A 27,623-nucleotide genomic window follows, 5' to 3' on the forward strand; every position below is an offset into this window, starting at 1 on the left:
GGCCCGTTCCCCGGGGGATTGGCCCTAAGATGGCAATCAGATATCCCTCTGGCAGCCCGGCAACCCTCGGGGGATGTCCACTTGCCAGCGGGGAGCAGGCCTAAACTGCAGTCGGACATCCTTAGCGCTGCTGAGGAGGCAGGAGAGGCCCCACCACCACCGCTGTACTGGCAGCCATCAGCCTGGCTTGTGGCTGAGCAGAGCTCCTCCCATGTGAGAGGGCCCTGACCACCAGAGGGCAGCTCCTGCATTGAGCGCCTGCCCCCTGGTGGTCAGTGTGTGTCATAGTGACCAGTCATTCCCAGTTGTTCTGCTGTTAGGGTCAGTTTGCATATTACCCTTTTACTATATAGGATAGAGGCCTGGTGCACAGGTGGGGGCCGGCTGGTTTGCCCTGAAGGGTGTCCTGGATCAGGGTGGGGGTCCCGCTTGCGTGCCTGGCCAGCCTGGATGAGGGGCTGATGGCTGTTTGCAGCTGGTCACACCCCCTTCAGGGTGGGGGTCCCCACTGGGGTGCCTGGCCAGTCTGGGTGAGGGGCTGAGGGCCGTTTTCAGGCTGGCAGGTGACTGAAGCTCCCAACCTCTCCTTTTTTTCTTTTTTTCTTTTATTCTGGGATTTATTTACCTTCTATGGCTGTCACTGAAACTGAGAGCCGGCTTTAGCTCTGAGGCTCGGCTCCAGCTCTGAGACCTCGGCTGCTGAAAGCAGGTATCTGGGTTTGTTGGGCTTCTATAATTGAAACACTGTTGCAGCTCCAGCTCTGAGGCCCGGCTGGCTGAAAGCAGGTTTCTGGGGTTTGTTTAGCTTCTATAATTGCAACATTGTTTCTTAGAGTGCAGCTCAGAGGCCGGCAGCGGCAGGCGGGAAACCTTGGCTTTCTCCATCACTGGAGCAAGCAAGCCTCCTGTTTGCTTCAGCTGCCTGGCTGCCGGCCGCCATCTTGGTTGGCAGTTAATTTGCATATTGCCCTGATTAGCCAATGGGAAGCGTGTCAGAGGTACGGTTAATTACCATGTTTGTCTATTATTAGATAGGACTAGGGGCCTGGTGCACGAGTTTGTGCACCTTGAAAGGAACTGTGGTTGACCTCCTGCTGGGACAATTAGCATATTAGACTTTTATGTATATAGACTAGAGGTCCGGTGCATGAAATTCACGCACTGGGGAGGGAGGTGTCCTTCAGCCTGGATTGTGAGAGGGCGCAGGCCAGGCTGAGGGACCCCATTGGTGCATGATTGGGGCTGGGGAGGGACACTGGAGGTTGGCCAGCCAGGGAGGGACCAAAGGAGGGCTTCAGGGCGTGTCTGGCCCGTCTTGCTCAGTCCCGATCGGCCCGACCCCAGCAGCAAGCTAACCTACTGGTCAGAGCGTCTCTGCCCCTTGGTGGTCAGTGCATGTCATAGCGAGCGGTGGAGCGGCCTTAGCATATCATTAGCATATTACGCTTTGATTGGTTGAATGGCTGACCAGATGACCGGACACTTAGCATATTAGGCTTTTATTATATAGGACTAGAGGCCAGTGCATGAAAATTCATGCACTGGGGGCGGAGGTGTCCCTCAGCCTGGCCTGCACCCTCTCACAGTCCGGGTGCCCTCAGGGGATGTCCTACTGATGGCTTAAGCTGCAGTCAGGCCTCCCTCTGCAGGAAGCAACTGTGCAGGTGATCAGGGTTACAGCGCTGCCCTCATCACCACACTGTTGCCACCGTTGCCAGTGGTCTCCCTCTGTGGGAGGTGACTGGACCAATCAGGGGAAGGCACTGACCCCATCATCCCGCCGCTGCCTGGTCTGCGAGAGGCAACCAGGTGGCCGATCAGGGGATGGCGCCAGTCAGCGTGGCCCTGCTCCCCCAAGCCCCTCCGCCACTGCTGGTCACTGCCAGGGCGCCCTCCCTTCCCCCCGCCCCCATCGTCGTTCCCTCCCTTTGCCCGCTGGCACGTGCCTTGGCTGGCCTGGTGCCACCTGCCAGCCCCGCCCCCTGCCGACTGCTGTTTGGTTGATTTGCATATTATGCTTTTATTATGTAGGAGAATATTTAGTGAGCATTTGATAAATGAATTTGGAAAAGCTTTTAGTTTAACCTTAGAAATCATTCTGTTCTCCAAAATCAAATAAAATGTCCAGTATTTAACTTCCAATCAGAACATTTGGGTGCGGGGTGGTTTGGATTGTCCCCTCACCCCCACCCCAGTCCTCAGGGTAGGTGAGTGCTGGCTGGTTTACCTGGGCATGGGGGAGGAGTTCCTGTGTGAGGGGTGTGGCTTAGCTGGCTCGCTCCTGCCTTTCTCTGGGATTTAGGGCTGTATTAGAGATGAATTTAATTTTCCTTGATCATCATCCTGACTATGACAAATAAGATCAAAGTCTTATAACAGCTGGAAATAGTGCCTTCTTTTCAGAGGTACAAGGCTGTTGTTTATCACTTGTTCCCAAACATTGAGGACTCACCGCTTCTGGCTTGAGTTTTTAATTGTGAAATTATCTTCAGTTAGTCAGTGCATGCCATTGTACTTCTTGTCTTCAGGGGGAAAAACCCACCACCTCCACATGAGTCATTGTGTCTAATCCCATCACAGGAAGTGAATGTGGTGCCCACTGTGTCAGGAAATGTCTCCCCCAGTGGTTTCCAGTCAGCAGCAGCCTGTTGTGCTGAGCCGATGAGCATAAACGAGTGAAAGGAGCTGGCTTGGTTGGAGATGAGTCAGTGTCTTCGATGAGCACATGTTCTTATAGTTGGAAGACAAGAGTAGGGGATGGAGTGGGCCAGGAAAAAGAAGCCAGCTGTCAGCAACAACTGCTCCTGGAGAATTTGCTGATTGCTGGGCACCTGCTGTTTTAGATGCTACTTGGGCTAAGGAGGAAAAAAAGTGGAAAAGACGGAAGGGAGGGAGGGGAGGAGGGAGGGAGGGATTTGATGCTGTTGGGAGAACTAAAGGAAACAATTATTTGAAAATGAAGAAATGCTGAAAGGATGGCACAGTTGTTGGTCACGGGGCTCCCTTTGCCTTTGCAGAGCTGATTCTGTATTTACCATGTGCCACACAAGGCAGGCATTTATATACTCAGATTATAACTTGTAGTACATCGTGTTTATGCACAAGTTATGATGTGAAAATATTTGTGCTTACCCTAGTGTTAATTACGGATAATGGGTTGAAGCCCTTCTAAGAGTAATTAACCACCTCTGTAGAAGCACATTCCGGTTTTGCTACCTGGAATCTTCATCACAGTAGAATACAAGCATTACAGAAAATGCTTCTAGTTCTTATTCGGTTAGATGTTGGAAAGCTAGAAGCTGGCATGCAGATGTTTGGCTCGCAAAGACTCAGCCTTACCTCTCTGCCTCTCACCTTTCCAAATCTAAATGCCTGCTCGTACTCGGGCACACCTGAATGTCCTAGCCTTCTGAGGACTCTGTCTACCTGTCTGTACTTCACTCCACCCTTCTACACTCAACAGTCCATGTTTTGGGAGGGTTCTCAAACTTCGTCTTGCTGCAGGAAGTTCAGCACAGCCCTGGTTGGGGCCAGTGATGGTAGCAAAGGTTTATTAGGCTTGCAGGTACACTCAGCCTCCAGCCATGGACCAGAAGAGCCTGTCAGCCAGGGGCCTGACTCTGTGGAGGTGTTCACTAGTTAATCCCTTCATCACCTCCTCTGACCTGACTTCTCAGGACCACCTCATCATTACCTATACCATCATCTAGTTGGTTTTTCTCTTATCCCCTCCCACCTCATTCAACAATAATTAAGAATTGCTGATGTTTTCTTTTTTAAAAAATATATTTTATTGGTTTTTTACAGAGAGGAAGGGAGAGGGATAGAGAGTTAGAAACATCGATGAGAGAGAAACATCGATTCAGCGGCCTCCTGCACACTCCCTACTGGGTATGTGTCCGCAACCAAGGTACATGCCCTTGACTGGAATCAAACCTGGGACCCTTGAGTCCGCAGGCCGACGCTCTATCCACTGAGCCAAACCGGTTAGGGCTGATGTTTTCTGTGGAAGGGAATTCGGGGATTGTATTAGCAACCTCTTAAAAGGTCAGGGCCTTTTGAAGAGCTGGTCAACTCTTTGAGAGGGGATAGGAGGTAAGTGAGGTACCACGTCTCAGACACCTGCTTATTGTTTCTGTGACTTCTGGTCATTCAAGCACTGGACTTTCAATAGTTCCTGTCCCTGAATGCTCATAAAGCATGAGTGTGTTTGTTAGAGCCACTTGGGGGTTTATGATTTTGTGGACGTGAGTTTATATTGGGAAGTTCCTGGGTTCCTAACTGCAGCCCTCCTGGCTCAAAACTCTTGTGCTCACTGCAGCAGCACATATACTAAAATTGGAACGATACAGAGAAGACTAGCATGGCCCCTGCACAAGGATGACACGCAGATTCGTGAAGCGTTCCATAATTAAAAAGAAAAAGCTCTTTACAGTGGGCCACCGCAACGTCCGATTTCATCCTTTTACGGTTTGGCCTATAACACTGCTCATATCCACAAGGACTTCACTCTGATCATGTGCCCCTCCTCCCCCCTCAAAAACAAAACCAAACCAAAACTCCTCTGTTTACTTTTCAACAGTTTTTGTGCTGAAAGCATTTAGTTTTCTAACAACTATTAGACTACATTTATTTTAGATTCCATAGAGGCAGAGGCAGTTGTTCCTAATAATTTTGTAACGAAGTGACTAAACAATTTGTTTTATTGACTCTTAATCATTTCCTGTGCCCTGCCTCTGTGTGTGAGAGAGAGATTGGCTTTGGCTATCACCAGTTATTCATTTGCTTCCCTGAGGAGCCCTAGGTCCTGGTTCAATTTAGCACAGAATGACTCTTGTACAGAATGTGCAGACGCTTTAAGGGGAACTTTGAGAACTAATGAGGAATGGGCAACAGATAAAGTGCCTCAAACACATACTAATGAGGGCATGGGAGGCAGTGGAATCTGACTGTAGCATGGAGGGGAGGAGGGGTGTGGCCAGAGCTCCGGTGGTTTCAGCTCCCACAGTCCTTGGAGTAGGATAGCACACTTGCCCCTCTTACAGATCATGTACAATCCATGCCGTTTCCCTCCCTGTGTCATCTGATGGAGCTCAGAATTGCTATGGAAACAGATGGGACCTCGCTGGGGAGAATCTCATGGAATCCCACCCTCTCACAGGAATCTCCTTGCTTCTTCTGTTGCTTCTGTTGCAGTTTACCTGGGGGTCCCACAAGCCTTAGCTGGCCTAATTTTTAAATGCAACTTGAGATTCTGTGAGCTGATTTCCTACAATTTATGTTAACTTTGTTCTTTACTCAGGTCCCCAGCAGGAGGGATAACAATGTCTGAGTTAGACAGATAACAAGTTAGAGTTCCCAAGGTGGCTGATCAGACACTCCTGGCTAATTGAACATATGCCCGAAAACTATGGCATTATCTTCCCCACGTGCAATCTGGCATTTTACCTTTTTAAAAATACATGTGAAATGGTTCTGCAAATCACAGATTTCTCAACAATTAACTATGATTTTATTTCCCCAGCTAAATTGTTTAACAATGAAGAGACAGAGAAGGGGGCAGTAACAGGGTCATGAAAGGGATTTTGGGCGTGGTGACAGAGTCATTCAAAAAAGACAGGAGAGCCAAACTAGTATGGCTCAGAGGTTGAGCGTCGACCTATGAACCAGGAGGTCACGGGTTCAATTCCCGGGCAGGGCACATGCCTGGGTTGTGGGCTCAATCCCCAGTAGGGGGCCTGCCGGAGGCAGCTGATTAATGATTCTCTCTTACCATTGATGTTTCTATCTCTCTTTCCCTCTCTGAAATCAATAAAAAATATAATTTTTAAAAAGATAGAGAAATTCTTATTCTCATATTCCTATTCTTTTTTTTCTGCCTAATTTTAATGCTTAACAAAATCCAGAAACCATCTACATGACTCAGTTATCAGACCGGCAGGATATCCTGGAAAAAGAACACAATCCTCTGAATAAAAAAGCAGAAGGCCCAAACGTTCACCAGTAGGGTGGGTTAAATACACTTCAGTGCGTTCAGGTTATAAAATAGAATGAGAACACTTTCTATCTACCAACATAGAAAAATCTCCAATATATTACTGTTAGGTGAGAGTGTGCGGGGGGTGGGGGGGGGGGCAGTGCAGCAAGTGTATAGAACATGCAAATATTTCTGTAAGAAAAGGGAAAATACGAATTAATTTTGTATTTGCTGTTATCTGCATAAAGAAACTGAAGGATACCCAAGCCAGAAGTAAAAATGTTTATTTCTGTAAAAGATGAGGCAGAGGGTGAGTGGGAGTTAGACTTTATTATACCTTTGTATAGTATTCTAATTCTTGAATTATGACTGTATTACCTATTCAAAAATGAAGATAATTTTTTTAAAGAGAAGATGTACACTGTTAGGTAAGGGATAAGTGAAACCTGATCTTGTTTAAGCATATTACATATGTGATTTCAGCTATCAAGTTTTAGCCGATGTGCCCTTTGGGATAGGGCAGTGGTTCTCAACCTTCCTAATGCCGCGACCCTTTAATACAGTTCCTCATGTTGTGGTGACCCCCAATTTCATTGTTACAAATTGAACATAATTAAAGCATAGTGATTAATCACAAAAACAATATGTAATTACACATGTGTTTTCCGCAGGTCTTAGGCGACCCCTGTGAAAGAGTCGTTCGACCCCCAAAGGGGTCGCAACCCACAGGTTGAGAACCGCTAGGATAGGGTCATTTGCAGGACCATATATTTTGAGGAGGAAGGTGATAATCCTAGAATTAGAACCTGTATGGCAATTTAAGTTCTAACCACTTTGGTAGGAAATTGGAAAGGCAAATCTGCATTTAAACTGTTTAGCTTGTTCTGACTTCTTGGATTTTTTTAGAAAAACCCCTCACTCCCCCAAGTAATTGAAAACCTTAAAACATGATAGTCATGATTCACAGTGGAAATCTCTTGCTGATGCCTCGGTGAACACAGTGGGAAAGTGAACTCAAATTATGGTCTCAGCCTGTTCTTATTTAAGTTTGCATCCTGGAGAAAGTGTTGTATAGTCTGTGCTTTTATTTTTACAGGAGCAGAAAAATTCAGATTAGAAACATCCCTCCTCACCTGCAGTGGGAGGTAAGCCAGTGTCACTTCTGTTTTCACTGTCCTCTCGCTTCCCTTCCTCTTTTAGTTCCCTTTCACAGTTAGGAACTGGAGGTCCTCAGACTTGTCCCACCTTTCCCAGCGCCCTAATGTGCACGATCTGCCATGAGTTTGGGGTGGTGTCTGACCCTCTCATCATGCAGAATGTGCGCTTCGATCTCTCAAGTTCTGTCTTCTCAAGCACCAACAAACTGTAAAACAAAATGTATACCTGGTTTGTGATTTTTTAAAAATATGTTTCTTAAAATTGATTTCAGAGAGAGGAAAGGAGAGAGAGAGGGATAGAAACATCAATGATGAGAGAGAATCATTGATTGGCCGCCTCCTGCACACCCCTCCTGGGGATCGAGCCCACAACCTGGGCATGTGCCTGGACCAGGAATTGAACCGTGACCTCCTGGTTCATGGGTGGACGCTCAACCACTGAGCCACACCGGCCAAGCATGGTTTGTGACTTTTAACTCATGATTTTGTAAACAATTTTTACCTTTCTAAATTATGATTTTTTGGGGGGCTGGGAATCCATGGAAAACCAATAGTTTTGTTAGTTTGAGCATTTTTTTGTTTATTTTGATTTAACTGCTATGAATAACAGTTAAGATATATTTTCTGAATTGTAAAACTTATTATAAGATTGCTACCTTCAAATAAATGGACATATGAACAGACTGACAGAGGTTGGGGGGGAGGGGGGGGGGGGAGACTGGATAAATGAAGGTGAAAAGAGTAGCCAAAGAACATACATGCATAGCCCTTGGGCACATAGCAGTGGTGAAGGCCAGAGGAGGGGTGGCGGGAACTGGATGGAGGTGGGCAAAGGGGGGCAAATGGAGGACATCTGTAATAGTGTCAATAATAAAGAAATGTAATGCCCTGGCCGGTTTTGCCCAGTGGTTAGAGTGTTGGCCCGAGGATCCAAGGGCTGTAGGTTCGATTCCTGGCCCCGGTCATGGTGCAAGTGGGAGGCAACCAATCACTGTGTCTCTCTTGCGTCAATGTATCTTTCTCTCTCTCTCCCCCTCCTCTCTCTCCCTCCCACTTTCTCTAAAGAAATCAATGGAAAACATATCCTCAGGTGAAGATTTTTTAAAAATTAATAATAAATAAGATATAGAATATGGGGAGTGGCATTATTGCATTATTTAAAAACAATCTGCCTGATATTTTATTCCCCAACCCAAATGAAATAAAAATAGCTGTAAAGGAAAGATATGTTCTGTTTAATATATTCATTACTTCAAAACTTTTTTTAAAAATGTGTTTTTATTGATTGTAGAGAGAAAGGGAGAGGGAGAGAGAGAAACATTGATGAGAGAGAAACAGCAGTCAGCTGTCTCCTGTACACCCTCCACTGGGGGGCGTGTCCTGACCAGAAATCGAACCTGTGACCTCTTGGTGCTTGGGTCGACACTCAACCTCTGGGCCACACCAGTATTTTCATTACTGTAAAAAATCTTTTTATTATGCAAAACGTTAAACATACACATCCTCCTGTTCTTTAAAATAAAGAGATTCCTAGAGAAAACCAAAGGAAGAATGGTTCAAGCTTCCAAGAAACAGTGAGCCTTGTACTTGATTCTGCTCTCATTTCAAGAGCAGAAAATAGGTTCCAACTATCAGAATGAACATGATTGACAGTTACTGAGACTGAAATGCTGGTGTCATGTCAGGGGACAGATTACTTGGAATCCAGGAAGCACATCAAAGTCCCACATATTTATTCAGGTCCAACTGTTTTTATGGAAGACTTGAAATATCAATTTGATTGTGCTAGTCCTGTCACCGTCCTTGTTTTGCGATGGTTCATTTGCGTGGAGAGAGCACTGTACCGTTTCTATGAGCACAGTCTTGTGTTGCCATTCTGACATTGAAGCTTTCTCTTTCAGGTCTTGGATGGACTTTTGGCTCAGTATGGGACAGTGGAGAATGTCGAACAAGGTAATAAGTGAGGAAATTAGCCAACTGAATTTGGAGAGGGATGTTATCTATTATATCTTGTAGGTTGGGTCAACTCCTGGGAAAAATAATAAGTTCAAACTCCTTTGAAACAAACAAGCTTCTTAGAGTATATGTTTGTGTATCTATGTGTGAGAGATGCCTATATATAACCTATCTACCCGTATCTATATAATTTGTTTTTTCAAGGAATATGATTTTCAGGCTATTTTTTAATACTCTGTAATGGGCTCAAGCATTGGACAAACACTGTCAGGCTGGGATACGCGTAATTCACTTGGAAGTAATTGGGATTTACACTATTATAACAACTTCCTTCTTCCTGGTTAAAAATAACAATCTTGGACCGAGTGTTTCTCAAGAAGTAGGACTCCTATGCCAGAATCCTCTGGAGTGGTCGTAAAAATGCATATTCCTCGGGCTCCCCCTAGACCTACAAACGAGACCTTCTGGGGCAAGAGTTCATGCATCTGTATTTTAAACAAGTACTCCCACGTGATTTTTGTAGGTACTCAACTTAGAGAGCCACTGTCTTGGGAACAGTGTAATAAATGCCCATGAAATACATATTCTTCTGCCTCCCTTATTTTTACTTTTACCTTCTAAAACATGATGTGGGTTAGAGAGCGATTGGAACACACCCTGGGCAGAGGCCAGGGCTGGGCTCACGTTTATGACGTGTAAATCTCAGTGGCAGTTCCTCCCTAAGGCTTACACGTTCCCTCCCTACGAAGGCTGTGGCTACTTTGAAGTTATAGGATAAACTATAACCTTTTTGAGAATCTGATGGAAATTATAAACCAGGAAAATTCATATATCCACAGATTTGAATCTTTGGGTTGGGTAGGGAGAGTCAGGTTATAGAATTCCTAAAGCTTTAGTATAGTTCCAAGATTAAGAATCCCTACTCTATAGGGCAGTGATGGTGAACCTTTTGAGCTCGGCGTGTCAGCATTTTGAAAAACCCTAATTTAACTCTGGTGCCGTGTCACAGAGAGAAATTTTTTGATATTTGCAACCATAGTAAAACAAAGACTTATATTTTTGATATTTATTTTATATATTTAAATGCCATTTAAGAAAGAAAAATCAACCCAAAAAATGAGTTCGCATGTCACCTCTGACACGCGTGTCATAGGTTCGCCATCACTGCTATAGGCTCTTATTATTACTTTGAGAAGGAGCTTTATTGTGGTTTTCTTGAATTATTAGCCTTAACTTCATGTCGTTGTTAACTCCAGGTCTCCCAGTAGCTTAAAACATTTGAAGGGAGGGTTTGATTTAGTCATGTCTTCTTGTTTTTGTGGTTTTTTGGGGCGGTGGGGGTGGGGATCAATATTTTTGCTTTAAGTTTACTAGCTTGAATTGAACAAATTTTATCTTTCCTTTTGAATTTATTTTCAACTTCTGACTTTGGATGAAGAAGCAAGTGAAAGACAATAAGCCAGTTCACAAAATGATTTCTTATTGGCCATCCTTAGAGTTTATGTGTTCTCTCCTTTAGCCAAGTGAGTCGGGATTGTCAGTTTTCTTTAGTTATTGTATGTAGTTACTAGGTTTAACTCCCACAGTCAAGGAGTTCAGTCAAAGGGAAACAAAAGGAGTAATTCAACCTTATCAGTGAAATAAAAATAAAAATACTTTCTTATTTTCCATATATATCCAGTTATTTAAAACTAAATGCAAATTATAACAAATAAAATTTATACCTTGATAGTGGTATAATAAATTGATACAAACTTTTAGGAAAGTAATTTGAAATTATACATTAAAAGCATTGTGCTCTTTTACCCAGTTTATTTTTTCTTCTGTGATTGGCTTAAAGTAATTCAAAAGACCTAAAATTAATGATGTTTGCAACAAATATGGTTTTCAGCAACACTTTTTTTTAGAATAGCAAATACTGAAAACAATCCATTTGTCAACATTTGAGGGATGGTCAGGCAAAAATCATGACACAGTTGCCCTCCAGTGGTCGGCAAACTGCGGCTTGGCAAACGGCGGCTCACGAGCCACATGCGGCTCTTTGGCCCCTTGAGTGTGGCTCTTCCACAAAATACTGACTTCTGCGTATGGGCCATGAAGTTCCAATCACACAGTACGTGCGCGCCTGCACATGGTATTTTGTGGAAGAGCCACACTCAAAGGGCCAAAGAGCCTCATGTGGCTCGTGAGCCCCAGTTTGCCAACCACGGCCCTGGCCAGTTTGGCTTAGTGGATACAGCGTTGGCCTGTGGACCAAAGGGTCCTGGGTTCGATTCCAGTCTTCGTGCAGGAGGCAACCAGTCGATGTGTTTCTCTTACATCGATATTTCTATCTTTTCCTCTCCCACTTTCTCTAAAATCAGTGGAAAACTATCCTCAGGTGAGGATTGAAAAAAAAATCATGGCACAGTTATTGCAATTTTATGTAGGCATTAAAAAAATACAAAAAAATGTACAAGTAACCATTCAAAAGTGTTTAAAAAATAAGTGAAAATATAGCTTTGAGTTTTATGTAAATTGATTACAAATGTATATATACAATTGGTTACAAATCATTATGAATATAAATAAATAAATACAAGTAACTCTAGAGTTAGGACAGTGAATTATTTTGTGCATTTTTCTCTAAAGTAAGCCTGTTTACATTGAGCCAGAGGGCGGCAGCTTTTTTCCTCTATGACAATGTAGTTTTTGCTTCTTCCCCAGTCAACACAGACACAGAAACTGCCGTTGTCAACGTCACATATTCAACAAGAGAAGAAGCAAAAACGTAAGTGCATTTGGGCTTCCTTAAAGTTTCTGAATGGTTGTCTTTGAATTCCATTGAGTCCTGTGTTTATAAACCTTTTTGAAAAGATGCAGACCTTTGACGTGTCACTGGAATTCCAGAGCATTTATACCAGGATGTCTCTTTGTTGATTGCACAGAGACTTTATCTTGAGAAATATTGAGCTGTGGCATCCAAACCAAGGTGGGAGTGTTCTTGGCCTGGTCAGGAATAGAGCACCGGCTGTGATGCTGTGGCCGGGACTCTGCTTTGCCACGGGAGCCACTTCCACCTGGACCTTCCTCCAGGCACCGGATGAAGCAGCACAAGCCTTAGTTGTTGTTTTTTAATTTGTTTTTATTGATTTTTAGAGAGAAAGAGGAAGAGAGAGATAGAAAAATGGATGATGAGAGAGAATCACGGATCAGCTACCTCCTGCACGCCCCATCCTGGGCATGGAGCCCACAACCCGGGCATGTGCCCTTGACCGGGAATCGAACCCGGGACCGCCTGGTTCACAGGTCGATGCTCAACCACTGAGCCACGCCGGCCGGGGCCAAACCTTATTTTTTATCCACACTAATTGAATGGACACTCAGACATCCATTTTTACTCTGTTGAAGAGGGGATCCACCTCAGTGACATCAGCAGCAGGGAGAGGTGTCTGGAGGATATGAATCAAGGAGCATCTGGCTTGGGTTCTTTTTCCTACCCCCATTCACTCCCTAGTCCCCATTCGTGACTAAACTGCTTCAGTGGAGGTTACTTTTGAGCTTGACTATTAATGGACACGGGATTGAGGTTTTCAGAAAAACAACAAAAATAAGTTCCTTTTTATAGGAAGTTCTTGAAGGTCACTGTAACTAGAATAGGGTCATGCTTGGTTATATATCCCAGGAATACAGATTTATTTCTTTTTCAAGGTTTCAACACACATGAAGACTGTATATAATAGTAAAAGTTTGGAAAAAAAAAAAAAAATATATATATATATATATATATATATAAAATTTTCATACCGGTGGTTTTTAAAAAGTTAATTTTGTATTGGAAAAGGCAGTAATTCATTTGCTACTGACTTTTGCACACATCTATACCAGTAACTCACCTTTGCAGTTCTTGTCCAGCTGCCACTTTGGTAGGACCTTTCTACACATTACTTTGCTGCTTTTATTGAATTCAAAAGGTGCTGCTTTGTAATAAATTCACAAACCCTACACATTAAGCTAGTTCAATAGGGTTATTATTTTCACAGGCTGCCGAAAACATGTAAAAAAAAAATATGTTCCACGTCATGTATAATTTTTAGAATGCAATAGTGGGATATTATTTATTCCCTCTCAAATGAATAAATATTTTTAGATAATAATATTTTGTGCTTTTGAAGACCCAAGGAAACAAATGCTCCTTTAACTGTTATAGGATAGTAAATGTTGACACCTATCCAAATGGACACGGGGTCATGCTAATGTTAGAATTCTGCAACTCCACTAGGAATTTATCCTGTGTGCACAGTTATAGTTGCAAAGATGCCCATGGCAACATTGTATATACTAGTAAAAGGCTGGACTTCATCCTATATAATAAAGAGCTAATAGGCAAATGGTTGTCACGCCCTCGCGCCCTTGCGCCGGGGCCGGGGGACCTGAGGCTGCACCCCCCGCGCCCTGTAGGGCTTGATGGGGATGGGGCCGGCCAGGTCTGGGTCTTGCACGATTTCGAGGCGCACGCAGGTGGGCGAGGACTTGACTCTGGGTCCTGTGGCACGCCCCAGACTCTGACAGGAGCGAGATTTTCATATACATTTTATTAATTTTCTTTCATCTCTGACACTTATATTATAGAGAAAGGGCAAATAGCAATATTAAAATACTTCCTCTAATTAATTCCCTTTTAATGTGCATGAATTTTGTGCACCGGGCCACTAGTATATATATATATAACAATGGAGGATCATTTGCAAAAACTATGATAAATCAATAGAATGTTAAATAGCCAGTAAAAATTAAATTGGAGAATATTTAATGACTTGGAGAATGTGTAGAATATTAATGTTTTTTTAAAGGTTAGAGAAAAGTATGTATGATATCAACTTTTGTAAATATATTTCTGTTTAAGAAAAATAAGATAGATATCGCTGTTAGGACTTTTTCTTATTTGTGGTTATCTGTCTCTGAATTTTCAATGATACATACATACTATGATAAAGAGTCATAATTTTATACTGATATTAACAAAGAGTCTTTGATAAGGGGGAGACAGCCTTGGTTGGTGATAAAAAGCGGAATGCGTGATTGTATAGCAAGTGCGACCAGGCCTGTGGACTGTGATTAGTGTTCATTGTCAGCCACAAGCTCCGAGGGGGCAGCTGGGTGTCTGTGGTGCTCGCGCTGGTCCTCAGCGAGGGCGAAGGGGACTCCCACAGGCGAGAATGAGTGAGAGTGAGGACCAGTCCGCCGGCCCGCAGGGTCTTCTGGCCGCTGCTCTCTAACGGAGCTCGCTTGCTTCTGCTGCGTTTCAGAGCCATCGAGAAGCTGAGCGGGCATCAGTTTGAGAACTATTCCTTCAAGATTTCCTACATCCCGGATGAAGAAGTGAGCTCCCCTCCGCCCCCTCAGCGAGCCCAGCGTGGGGACCACTCTTCCAGGGAGCAAGGCCACGCCCCTGGGGGCTCTTCTCAGGCCAGACAGATTGATTTCCCGCTTCGGATCCTGGTCCCCACCCAGTTTGTTGGTGCCATCATCGGAAAGGAGGGCTTGACCATAAAGAACATCACTAAGCAGACCCAGTCCCGGTACGTGCCTCCGGGGCTTCCTTTGCTTCCTTCTGAGGGGTCCCCTGAGTGCCGGGGGGCCCAGCCTCCAGTGGCTCTTGCTTGCATCAGTGGGGGGACGGGGGCTGTGCTGTATGGGACGGTGGCTTCTTTAAACAGAACTGTTAACAGACTAACAGAAAGCCGGGCTTTAATGAGCTTTCATGCCAGTTGCCGGAAGGTTAAACCCTGAAACAGCAAAGGTTCATAAAGAAGACACTAATGACCTCACAGCCCAGGATTGTTCTTATAAGCTAACTAATGCTTGTGAATGCATCTGTTTCTAAAACAGCAGAGGTATGGAGCAGAACTTTGTGGGATCCTTGAACCCACTTACCTGAGCCCTGACCTCCTCTCCTGAGGCAGAGCGCTGGGCGGTAATCATTCCCTGAGACCCACCTAGATAGGCTCAGAAAAGCTACATCAGGGGAGTGGATGGGTCACTTGCTATATTGAGCAAGAAATAAAGTATATTAGCCTTACATTTAGTTTTCTGACTCAGGACACTGGACCGGTGGTAGGAGTTGTAGTGAGTAAAAAGACTTGTGGGGTTGTTGATTTTTCTGTGTTCATATGACCACAGCCAGATGTAACCAAGAAAGCACTGTACTTCAAAGCAAAGACCCTTGTTCAAGTTTTACCACGTAATGGCGTTACGATCTGGGAAAAATTTTCACTTCTCTGAGCATCAGTTGCTTCTTCTGTAAGCAAAGGTTACTGTGAAAATTAGGACCATCAGGCAGATTGAATGTAGTACAGACAGTCCTCGGGTTACGTCGGACTCGACGTACGTCGCCATCTCCCATTTATTTATAAAAAAAAAAAATAGTTCCGTCATTTCAACGTATGTACATATGTGCTTTATGTTTTTTTCTTATTTATTTACCACAAGTAAAGGTCACAAATTGTTATCTTTTAAATTTTTTTTTTTTTACTGTTTCACTTCATTACTGCTGTGTATGTGCTCCAGGTGAGTGACGTAGGTGCTTATGTCTGTGGGTTCCGACTCACAGGGAAATACGTGGCGCCGTAGGAACGGATCTCCGACGTAACCCGAGGACCTACTGTAATTATTATGAAAGCACTTAAATTGCAAAGCAGCAAATTACTGACAATTACTTACATGCCTTGTGCATTTTATTCAGGCCATGGATAGAGTGTCTTGTAACGTGAAAGAGAAAACACAACTTTTCTTAAAGCATCTGAGTTACTCCCAAATAATGGAAATTTATTTTGCATCCCAGAGTTCATTATCTTGGGAGTGAAATAAAGGGACAGTAGAGAGGGGAAATACCCTTTTATTTTAAAATCAGCCCTTTTGTCCTCTCTACGTTTTCTTCACTTTATGTAAAGTGATTTTTATTTATTTGTCTTTTTTGTTCAAAAAAATTGTTTAAAGTGGCTTTAAAAGTGCCACACGTTTAAATAAAAGCAAGGTTAGTGCTCAGCGTGTGTGCCCGTTTTTTAGAAGTAGGCTGAAGACTTGGATCTGGGCTTTCTAACAGAGTAAAAGGGGATGCAATCAATTATGTGATTTTGAAAAATTAACAAAAACAAGTCGGGCCATGACTACCTTGAGAAGCGGGATACAGTCATCAGGCTGCTGAGCCATGAGCTTTAAGAGCTGGAGGAAGGCAGGCTGCCAGTGGCAAGGAAACCAAAACTTAGGCAGAGCGAGGGATGCCTCTGCTTTCTCTCCACACTCAGATACCTAAAGCTTGCTTGAATTTGTGTTTGGATTTGGATTAACACATGGCTTTAAAAAGCTGCTGTCAGTTCAGAGAGTGGCACGGTGCCGACGTGCGTATTAACCCTGCTCCCTTTACTCCTCACTTCTACGGTCATCTGAAAGACGGCGCAAAATACTTCATTTACCCACCTGGCTTTGTGACCAAGTTGGCCGGGGGCCCCTGTCCCACAGCACGCCGTCAGAAATATGCCCTGCTAAATGGAGCCGCAAAGAATACGAGTTTGGCACAAGACCCCCTGCACTGCTTGCCGCCGTGGGGAATGGCACTGGTTGCAAACATGCTGATGACCACGCCTTGTCTGTCTGTGTCCTTGCTGTACGTTGGCTGGTGCGGCCCCGTCTTGGGACGAGCTAGGATCCTATCCCCGATGACGATGTGCTATGGCTCCTGATTCTTTTCCCACAGGGTAGACATCCATAGGAAGGAAAACTCTGGGGCTGCGGAGAAGCCCGTCACCATCCACGCCACCCCAGAGGGGACCTCGGAAGCGTGCCGCATGATTCTTGAAATCATGCATAAGGAGGCTGATGAGACCAAAATGTAAGTTTGCGGGCCATGTCCACGTCACTCAGCAGAGATTAAGAGTAGGTTCTCATTCATGGAACACAATACATTTTTTAAAAGCTGTAACTCTTACTAAGTGAAAGGAGCAGGGAAGGATTATTTTTAAGAAATTTGTTTCCAAAGAGAATACAGTGGAAAATAGATCTTGTACATTTATAATATGGCGGTTTCTCCGTTTGTATGTTTCTCCTGACGATCCTAATGCTTTCATCACTCAGTGGTAATAATTATTGGTAGGAATACATAGACCAGTGCTGTCCAGTGTCATGTGATGATGGGGATGTTCTATATCTGCCCTGTTCAATAAGATGGTGATTTGCTACATGTTGCTATGGAGTGCTGGAAATGTGACTAGTGCAATGGGGGAACTGAATCTTTTAATTTATTCAGATTTGAGTCGTTACATGTATGGCTAATGACTGTCACGTTGGACAGTGCAGGTATAGAAGGTGCACTGTCATCAAAACCATCACTTACTGTTCTGGGAAAGGTGTTTGTTTGTTTTTTAAATATATTTTACTGATTTTTCACAGAGAGGAAGGGAGAGGGATAGAGAATCAGAAACATCGATGAGAGAGGAACATCGATCAGCTGCCTCCTGCACACCTCCTACTGGGGATGTGTCTGCAACCCAGGTACATGCCCTTGACTGGAATTGAACCCGGGACCCTTCAGTCCGCAGGCCGACGTTCTATCCACTGAGCCAAACCGGTTAGGGCCTGGGAAAGGTTTTTGTCATCTGCCCCTACACCACTTGCACGCTTTTAAAATTGAATTACATTTCCTTTAGGAGTAGATACTGGTAGTGTGGGTAGCTACTTTATTCTTCTTCCTCTCTGTTTTCTTCTGTCTCCTCCTTTTCTTTTACAAAATACTTCTTAGGATTCCTGAGTGTTGTATCCATTTGAAGGGCAAATACAGTTCTTACTAAAGCAATTGGATTTTTATTACAAACAAATTAGTGGTAATTGAATAGATAATATAATAAAAAGGGTTATATGCAGTTTGGCAAAATCCACTTATGGGCATTGGTGGCATGTTCATAGAGAAGTACAGAGGGATGAATTGAATATAAAATTAATTTAGCAAATAATGTCAAATAAGAGTGCTCCAAAGCCAAAAAGAGGAAAGTAGTCCTAAAAACAAACAAACAAAAACACATTACAAATCTATCCTTAGATTTCATAAGGGACTCTAACCTTTCACTTATGAACAGTTAATTTCTTTCATTTACTGTATTGCAGGCTTTTAATCCACCCCCCCCCCCCCCCATTCCTCCCAATGCCATGGCTTAATTTGAAGAAGCTCCTCCCTCATCCAAGTTATTGAAAACTTTTAAAATAACACACTCTTTGGTCCTTCAACCTAGGTACCAAGCAACTTTCAATATTCTAAATAATTAACAAGACTGATTTATAAATTAGATATTTAAGTTTTTGTGTAGAGCCAAGATAGAGTTTGAATATCTTTGAAATAAATGTTTGGGTGGCCCACTGTGTTAAGCACTGTGTGGGGGTTGAGGCTACAGTCATGAACAAGACCCAGGCCTGCTTTCATGGAGCCTACAATCCAGTAGGAGAGACGTTCACTAAACAAGTAATCACACCAGCATGTAAGCACAGCTATGAAAAGTGGTGATGGTGGAAAATGACTTTATTACTGGAAGCCCTAACCAAGGCTTCAGGGGAGATGGGAGGAGATTGGGGATTTCAGAGACAGCCTCTCTGTGACATTTAAACTGAGCCCTGAGGGGGATGAGTAGGAGGTAGAGGTTGTAGGGGAAGAGGGATCCTAAACTTTCATTTTATTCATTTACCAAATAGTTATTGAGTGCCTACTGTGTGCCAGGCACTGCTCTATATGCCAGTGAACACAACTAACCTAAATAAATAAATAAATATGTCCCGCCCTCCCAAAGTTACACTCTAGCGGAGCTTCTTCAAGCATCCATGTATTTTGAGGCAGTAATAATGCATCTGTTAGATGCTCTTGATTTCAATAACAGAAAACGTAAGTGGCGTAAGCAATAGGAAGCAATTATGATGCCACATAGTAGGAAGTCCTAAGGTCAGAAAACTCCAAGGTCACTTGGCTCCTGGATTCAAAGACCCATGACTTTTCTTTCCACTTCACCATCTTCAAGGTGTCCAGTAGCTTCCTGGTGATGACACGATAGCTGTAGTGATTTCAGACCTGTGTCCTCACAGGATAATATTCAGAAGCTGGAAGAGAAGGCATCTTTGCCTTGCTCTTTTCTTTTTTTATTGTGGTAATAAAACCACATAACATAAAAGTTACCATCTTAACCATTTTTCAGTATACAGTTCAGTAGTGTTGAGTGTATTCACATTGTTGTGAAACAGGCCTGCCTCTAGCACTTTCTCATCCTGCAAAACCGAAACTCGGTTCCCATTAAACAACAACTCCCCTTTTCCCTCTCCCTCCAACCTCTGGTAACTACCATTCTACTTTTTCTTTCTATGAAAGAAAGTGGAATCATACAGTACTTGTCTTTTTGTGACTTGCTTATTTCACTTAACGTAATAGCCTCAAGATTCATCTGTGTTGCAGTGTGTGACAGGATTTCGCGTTTTGGCTATTGTAAATAGTGCTGTTATTAACACACGTGTGCAAATATCTCTCTGAGGCCCTGCTTCTAATCCTTTTGGATATATACCCAGAAGTGAGGTTGCTGGACTATATGGCAGTTCTATCTGAATTGTTTTGTGAAGCCTCCGCACTGTTTTCCATAGGAGTTGCACCACCAGTGCATAAGGGTTCCAATCGCTCCAGATTCTCACCAACACTTGTTATTTTCTGTTATTTTGATGGTAGATATATTAATTGGGTGTGAGGTAGTATTTTGTATTCACAATGCCTCATTGTCATTTGTATTTGCATGTCTGTGATGATTAGTGATGCCAAGAGTCTTTTTTATGCTTGTTGGCAATTGTATATCATTTTTAGAGAAATGTCTGTCAAGTCCTTTGCACATTTTTAAAATAGGTTATTTGACTTTTTTAAAATTGTTGGGTTGTAGGAGTTCTTTAAATGTTCTGAATATCAATCCCTTATCAGATACATAATTTGCAAATATTTTCTTCCACTCCACAGACTGTCTTTTTACTTTTGATTGTGTTCTTTGATACAGAAAAAATTTTAAGCTTGATGTAGTTCCATTTGTTTATTTTTTCTTTTTTTTGCCTGTGCTTTGGTGTCATAGCCAAGAAATCATTGCAAAAGTCCAATATCATGGAACTTTTACTCTGTGTATTTTCTAGGAATATTACAGTTTTAAGTTTTACATTTAGGTCTTTAGTACATTTTGAGTTAATTTTTGTATATGGAGTAAGATAAGGGTCCAGCCTCATTCTCTTGCTTATGCATACCTAGTTTTCCCAACACTGATGAAGAGACTATCTTTTCCCCGTTATGTAGCCTTGGCACCCTTGTCAAAGATCATATGACCATATACTTGAGGGTTTGTTTCTAGGATCTCTATTCTTTTCATTTGGTTTATTTGTCTCTTGATGCCAATGCCACACTGTTTTGATTACTGTGGCTTTGTAACACATTTTTGAAATGAGGAAATGGGAGTCCTCCCACTTTGTCCTTTTTCAAAGTTGTTTTGATTATTCAAGGCCTTTTGATATTCCATACAAATTTTGGAATGAATTTTTTTATTTCTGCAAAAGTTGTCATTGGGGTTTTGATAGGGGTTGCATTGCATCTGTAGATTACTTAGGGTAGTATGAACATTGAAACAATATTAAGTCTTCCAGTCCATGAATGTAGGATATCCTTCCATTGATTTATGTTGTCTTTTATTTTTTCAGCAGTGTTTTATAGTTTCATTGTATAAGTCTTTTACTTCCTTGGTTACGTTTATTCCTAAATATTTTATTCTATGATGCTATTGTAAATGGAATTGTTTAATTTCATTTTCATATTGTTTATTTTTAGTAGATAGAAACACAGCTGATTTGTGTGTGTAAATTGTGTATCTATGATGTTGCTCTATTAGTTTATTGTAACAGTTTTTTTGTGTGGAATCTTTAGGGTTTTTAACATATAAGATAATGTCATTAGCAAATAGAGATAATTTTATTTTTTCCTTTCCAATTTAGACACATTTTATTTCTTTTCCTTAACTAATTGCTCTGGCTAGGACTTCCACTACTATGTTGAATGGAAGTGGTAAGAGCAAGCTTCCTTGTCTTGTTCCTGTTCTTAAAGTAAAAGATGTCAGTCTTTCACTGTTGAATATGATGTTCACTGTGGGCTTTTCACAATGGAATTTATTATGTTGAGGTAGTTTTCTTCTATTCCTAGATTGTTGTGTGTTTTTATCATGAAAATATATTAAATTTTGTCAAATGCTTTTTCTGTATCAAGGTGATCCTATGGGTTTTGTTTCTCACTTAGTTAATGTGGTATATTACATTAATTGATTTTTATATGTTGAACTATCCTTGCATTCCGGGAATACATCCCACTTGGTCATAGTATATAGTCCTTATGTGCTTTCAAATTCAATTTTCTGGTAATTTTTAAAAGGATTTTTGCATCAACATTCAAAATCAGGGATACTGGTCAGTAGTTTTTGTTTGGTTGGTTGGTTTTGGTTTTTTTGAGGTGTCTTGTTTGGCTTTAGTATTAGAGTAAAGCTGACCTAATAGAATGAGCTTGGAAGTGTTCACTCCTCTTCAGTCTTTTGGAAGAGATGGAGAAGGATTGCTATTAATTAAGTCTTCTTTAAATGTTTGGTAGACTTCTTCAGGGAAGCTGTCAGGTCCTGGGGCATTTCTGTATTGGAAGGTTTTGGGTTATTCATTCAATTTCTTTACTTATTATTGGCCTGTTCAAATTTCCCTTATCTTTTTTTAATCCTTACATGAGGATATGTTTTATTATTATTATTATTGACTTTAGAGAGAAAGGAAAGGAGAGAGAGAAACATTAATATAAGAGAAACATCCATCAGTTGCCTCCCATATGAGCCTTGACCATCTGTAATTTTTATTGAATATATTGGGGTGACATTGGTTAATAAAATTATGTAGTTTTCAGGTGTACAATTCTATAATACATCATGAATATATTATATTGTGTGTTCACCACCCCAAGTCAAGTCTCCTTCCATCACCATTCCCCCCATACGTTCTTGTACCTCTACTTTGTTATTGATGTCACAAATTATTATTTATGTATTATATACCCATTAACATAGATTTACCGTTTTTGTTTTTTTCATTTAAATTTTATGCATCAAAGTTACTATAGTGTAGGTTATTGTATTTGTATATTTTTTAAAAAGAATCTTATATTTTTATGACTTTGTGTTGCTATCTACTGTGCTTTTATTTCAACTTAAGTTTCTTGTAGAGCAATTCTAATAGGAATGAACTCTCTAAGCTTTTGTTTTCCTGGAAAAGTCTTATTTCTCCTTCATTTTTGAAGGACAATTTGCCAGATATGGTATTCCTGGTTGACAGTTTTTTCTTTCAGCAGTTTGAATATATCATCCCACTCCCTCCTGGCCTGCAAAATTTCTGCCGAGAAATCCACCGATAATATGGAAACTCCTAGGTATGTGACTAATACTCTTATCTTGCTGCTATCAAAATTGTCCTTTGTCACCCTAGCCAGTTTGGTTCAGTAGTTAGAGCATTGGCCCACAGACTGAAAGATCACAGGTTCAGTTCCAGGCAAGGGCATGTACTTCGGTTACAGGCTCAATCCCCAGCCCCAGTAGGGTGCATGTAGGAAACAACCAATCAATGTATCTCTCTCACATCAATGAATGTGTCTGTGTCTCTCTCTCTCTCTCTCTTTCTTCCTCCTCCTCCTCCTCCTTCTCCTTTTCCTCCTCCTCCTCCTCCTCTTCCTCCTCCTCCCTTCTACTCTCCAAAAATCAGTGGGGCGGAAAAATGTCCTTGAGTGAGGATTGAAAAAAAAAAAAAAAGGTTGTGCTTTGTCTTTTGTCTGTGACTTTAGACACATGGGTTACAATATGTCTCAGTGTAGTTCTCTTTGGATTTATCCTAGTTGAAAGAGCATCTTGAATCTATATGTCCATTTCTTTCCTCAGATTTGGACAGGTTTCCATCATTATTTTTTTTTTTTTTTGAATAAGCTCTTTGCCCCTTCTCTTTCTTCTCCTTATGGATTCCCATGATGTGTATATTATCACTATAGTGTCCTTTAGCCTCTCTTTGCCTTCCTGTATTCTTTTTTCTCCTCTTGATTTCAGATGATCAGTCTTCAAGTTTGTTTTTCTTTTGCCTGTTTATGTCTACTATTGAACTTTTTAACTAAAAGTTTCAGTTTAGTTTTGTAATCTTTAGCTTTATTATTTGTTAGGTTGGTTTTTTATAGTTTCTGTCTCTTTATTGATTCTTATTTTGTACATACATCATTTTTCTGATTTCATTTAGTTGTCTGGTCTTTTTTAGGTCATTGAGTAGCTTTATGACAGTTTTTCACATTCTTTGTCAGGTAGTTCATAGGCCTGCATCTCTTTAGGATCCGTTTCTGGAGTTTTTTTTGATCCTTTGGTTAGTCATTGTTTCCCTGTTTCTTTGTATGTCTTGTAGTGTTTTTGCTGGAATTTACAACCACCTCTCTGTCTTTGCCTCCTGACTTCATTCAGGGAAGAACTTCACTAATGAGCCTGGCTGTAGGTTCTAGATCTCTCAAACCTTTTTGATCTCTTTCTCCACCTGGCTTCCGACTGTGTAACTGCAGCTCTAACATGCTGGTTACCTCTGTTTTCCCCACCTTCCACACTCCGGTGCCAGTCTCGTCAGCCCTCCAAGTCAGGAGAGACAGAAACCAATCTCTTGGGTAGCCCCCAGACAATCCAGAATGTTGGACTCATACTCCAATCTTTTGTTTCTGTTTTAAAGGGAGGAACCCTGGTATGAAGGATTGCTTCTTAGTTGCTCCTGGCTATGCTGTGTAGGGGAAGGAACATGAACAGGCATGCCAGATACCACAATTTTCCTTCCCCTTTTGCTGGAATTTCTTCTTGGTTTTATAATAGCCTGGGTGCTATAGCTTCTCAGTTGATCTCTAGGGTTCTCACAGAGGTATTTGTCTGTTGTTAATTTGGTATCTCTGGGGGTGGGGGGTTGGAGGACGTGAAGCTTTCTAGTTTGTCATTTGACTAATGTCATTAACCCTTGTACCTTTTTAAAAAATATATATTTTATTGATTTTTTACAGAGAGGAAGGGAGAGGGATAGAGAGTTAGAAACATCGATGAGAGAGAAACATCGATCAACCGCCTCTTGCACACCCCCTACTGGGGATGTGCCCACAACTGAGGTACATGCCCTTGACCGGAACCAAACCTGGGACCCCTCAGTCTGCAGGCCGACACTCCATCCACTGAGCCAAACTGGCCAGGGCAACCGTTGTACCTTTTTAAGAGCAAGGAAAGCCTTCCTAAAGTCACCTAACAGATTTCTCCTTATATCTCATTGGCCATATCTACCTCTTGGACTTACTCCCAATCAGGCACAGCAGGGGAGTATAATCACCATGGCTTGGCTTATGTTAATGAGAATTCACGCACTGGGATTAGTAAGGGACTCCTCTCCTAAAGCTCATTACCACTTGGTACCTGAACAAAACAGCTTCTATTTGTAAGAAAAACAAAAGAAGGTAATAGCCTTTGGGGAAGCAATTGCCTTTTCCACCTTAAATGTTAAATTGTTGGTTGTCTTTTTTAGAACTGAAGAGATTCCTCTGAAAATCTTGGCCCACAATGGCTTGGTTGGAAGACTTATTGGAAAAGAAGGCAGAAATTTGAAGAAAATTGAACATGAAACTGGGACCAAGATAACAATTTCATCGTAAGCCACCCATTCAGATTCGTTGTGCCCAGTAATGGAGAATTTGGTCATCTTGCTATGCCCAGTTCATTCATCTGCTTTTCTATAAAATGGGAGTGTAATCAGAAGTCACATAGTTATCTCCAAAACCATAAAGACAAATACATAAATAGTCACCAATCAGATATTTTACTATAGATGTGATCTGTCACTAGCAAGATTTGAGATAAGGCGGTAAGTGTTCTGTACTTCAGTGTGTGGTGAGGAAATTCGGTCTTCTCCCCACCGTCTCCACCAAGACTTGTTTGTTATCCTCTGGGATTTATTTCTCCTTATGATAAAAGAAAATTTCTGTTTTTTTTTCCTCGTGGCCAGCTTGCAGGATTTGAGCATATACAACCCTGAAAGAACCATCACTGTGAAGGGCACAGTCGAGGCCTGTGCCAGTGCTGAGATGGAGATTATGAAGAAGCTACGTGAGGCCTTTGAAAATGACATGCTGGCTGTAAATGTAAGTGCCTAATGCTTTCTTCTCCTGGTTTTCACATGTTTTCGGTAGAATTCAAGCCGCTCTAAGAATAGTTTTCCTTCAGATAGAGAATAAACATCTTCTAATAGTTATGCAGAGTTATTGCTGCCTTCTTGGGGGCAAGGGCATTAAACTAATCAGGAGACCATTATGATAAATGCACTGGACAAAATAGTGTGAAACCGTTAAAATCATAACTGAAAATTTTAAAATAAGGAATCGTCTATGATATAATGTTAGTAAAAAAAAAGTATATAAAAGTGTATAAAATTGGAGTTATAATTATGTAAAATAATATCTATCAAAATGATGGAAGGCTACATATAAAAATAGCTTTTATATTAGGAAGGTGGGTTTTTTTCCCAGTTGCCAATTGTAAAAGTAAATACTTTATTTTTTTTTTTTAATATATTTTATTGATTTTTTTTTTTTTACAGAGAGGAAGGGAGAGAGATAGAGAGTTAGAAACATCGATGAGAGAGAAACACCGATCAGCTGCCTCCTGCACATCTCCTACTGGGGATGTGCCCGCAACCAAGGTACATGCCCTTGACCGGAATCGAACCTGGGACCTTTCAGTCCGCAGGCCGACGCTCTATCCACTGAGCCAAACCGGTTTCAGCAAAAGTAAATACTTTAAAATGAACTTCTGATTTTCATCTCTTGCTTAATGATCTGCTCTTTTAGATTACCTAATAAATATTATCTACCACCTCAGCTCTAATATTCCTAACAGACTGATTTGGGTTTATCTTTCCTATTATTGCTATGTAGTTCCCACTTTATAATAGGAAGACACCAGTCTGGCATAAGAAATTTTAAAAGTATTTGTCCATTGCCAAAACTCAACTCAGTAAATGTTTTTATTTTCTATAATAATGATTTTCTAACATATATTGAAGAGGAAAGGATGCTGTAATGCATCCTCCTAACCCCATAATCCAGCTTCCACGGTTATCAACTCACAGCCTGTTTTGTTTCATCTGAACCATCATCATCCACTGCACCCTCCCCCCCTTTGGGTGACCTTGCAGCAAATCCTAGGCCTGGTAACATTTCAGAGGAGTAAAGCTGACAAAGAGCAGTTCCCTCCCTGCAGCACATCCCACAGCACCTACCCCCTTCCTCAGGTCAGTGCTCTCTCTCCCACCTGAGCAGCCACGTTACGTGGTACTTGGGAGACATGACGAGAAGCGTGACCTTCTCTCCCCATGTGTGTGTGTTTGTCTGTAGAAGTGTCATTAGCATCCAGTGATCTCATTATCTTCTTTCGGGATCTTGACATCTTACAAGAAACATCTCTTTCTGTGAACACCCAGAAAAGCTACAAAAGGGTCTGGGTGCTCCACTCGTCTTCACCTGAGCCCACCACGTAGATTCATTCATGTCTGTACCAAAGTCACACACTGATCGATGAATAGCAAAACTCCTAGATCTTATATATCCAGTTGGGTAAAGGTTAAGGACCCCAGCCCTACTGTTCCAAACATTCTAAAAGAAGGCAAGTTGGTAGGCGACCCTGGCCGCAGAAAAGAAGGAAGATGTTAGAGATCTGCTTAGGGTTTGAGGACACAAAGGCAGGAGAAGGAGAAGGTTGGGCACAGGCCAGGGTGGGTGACTACCTCTGTCTGCCATTGATGGGCTGTGTAGTTAAAGTTCGACTCTATCCCTTTTGCGGCCACCGCTGAAGTGCCAGCGGCCGATGAATTCAGACCCTTTTGACTTCTGACCAGAGCAGGAACCATAAAAGGCATTTCAAAGCATCTTCCCAAATTCACAGGAAGATTATCTTCTCTTCCCGAAGAGCTGAGACAGTAGTACAGTGTTCCATCCACGCCCGTCCGAAAGGATGATGAAGTTCAGGTTTAAGGACACTACAAAGAGCAGCAAATTGGCAAAGTTGTCCAGGTTTACAGGAAGAAATGTGCCATCGACATTGAACGAGTGCAGTGGGAGAAAGCGAGCGGTACAACTGCTCATGGGGGCATTCACCCCAGCAAGGTGGTTATCACTAGAGTAAAGCTGGACGGAGACCACGAAACAGTCCTTGAACATAAAGCCAAATCTGGCCAAGTAAGAAAGGAAAGGGGCAAATACCAAGAAGAACAATTGAGAAGATGCAGAAGTAAAGTAATCTCATATGCACCTTTCATGAAAAACTATTAAAATGGGTGATGGGGCGGGAACACCTTGACTCTAACCTATGGGAGCGTCCCCATGTTTGAATGTGAAATAAACAAGCAAGTGAGATGATCACGAAGCTGTTAACCAA

The 27,623-nt window shown here is 42.1% G+C and overlaps 1 protein-coding gene and 1 non-coding gene across 6 annotated transcripts in view; both read left to right on the forward strand.

Moving 5' to 3' along the window:
• The window catches only part of IGF2BP2 (insulin like growth factor 2 mRNA binding protein 2), a 154,779-nt gene that overhangs the window by 107,812 nt on the left and 19,344 nt on the right, over positions 1-27,623 (forward strand). For 2 of the 5 annotated variants that reach the window (XM_070406637.1, XM_070406641.1), the window contains exons 3-10: positions 7,074-7,122; positions 9,036-9,087; positions 11,797-11,860; positions 14,379-14,651; positions 16,826-16,960; positions 22,493-22,573; positions 24,721-24,843; positions 25,198-25,333. In XM_070406637.1, the coding sequence (XP_070262738.1) occupies positions 7,074-7,122; positions 9,036-9,087; positions 11,797-11,860; positions 14,379-14,651; positions 16,826-16,960; positions 22,493-22,573; positions 24,721-24,843; positions 25,198-25,333 (913 nt within the window). The remainder of the gene's footprint in view (positions 1-7,073; positions 7,123-9,035; positions 9,088-11,796; positions 11,861-14,378; positions 14,652-16,825; positions 16,961-22,492; positions 22,574-24,720; positions 24,844-25,197; positions 25,334-27,623) is intronic. The other 3 variants (XM_070406640.1, XM_070406642.1, XM_070406638.1) reach the window with 2 other exon arrangements.
• LOC139004513 (U6 spliceosomal RNA) lies at positions 4,309-4,415 on the forward strand. Its single transcript, XR_011470394.1, has one exon. It is a non-coding gene; the product is annotated as a U6 spliceosomal RNA (small nuclear RNA).

Source organism: Myotis yumanensis, unplaced genomic scaffold (assembly GCF_028538775.1).
Source record: "Myotis yumanensis isolate MYYU_CA2020_CCGP unplaced genomic scaffold, mMyoYum1.0.hap1 SCAF_2, whole genome shotgun sequence".
Lineage (NCBI taxonomy): Eukaryota > Metazoa > Chordata > Mammalia > Chiroptera > Vespertilionidae > Myotis > Myotis yumanensis.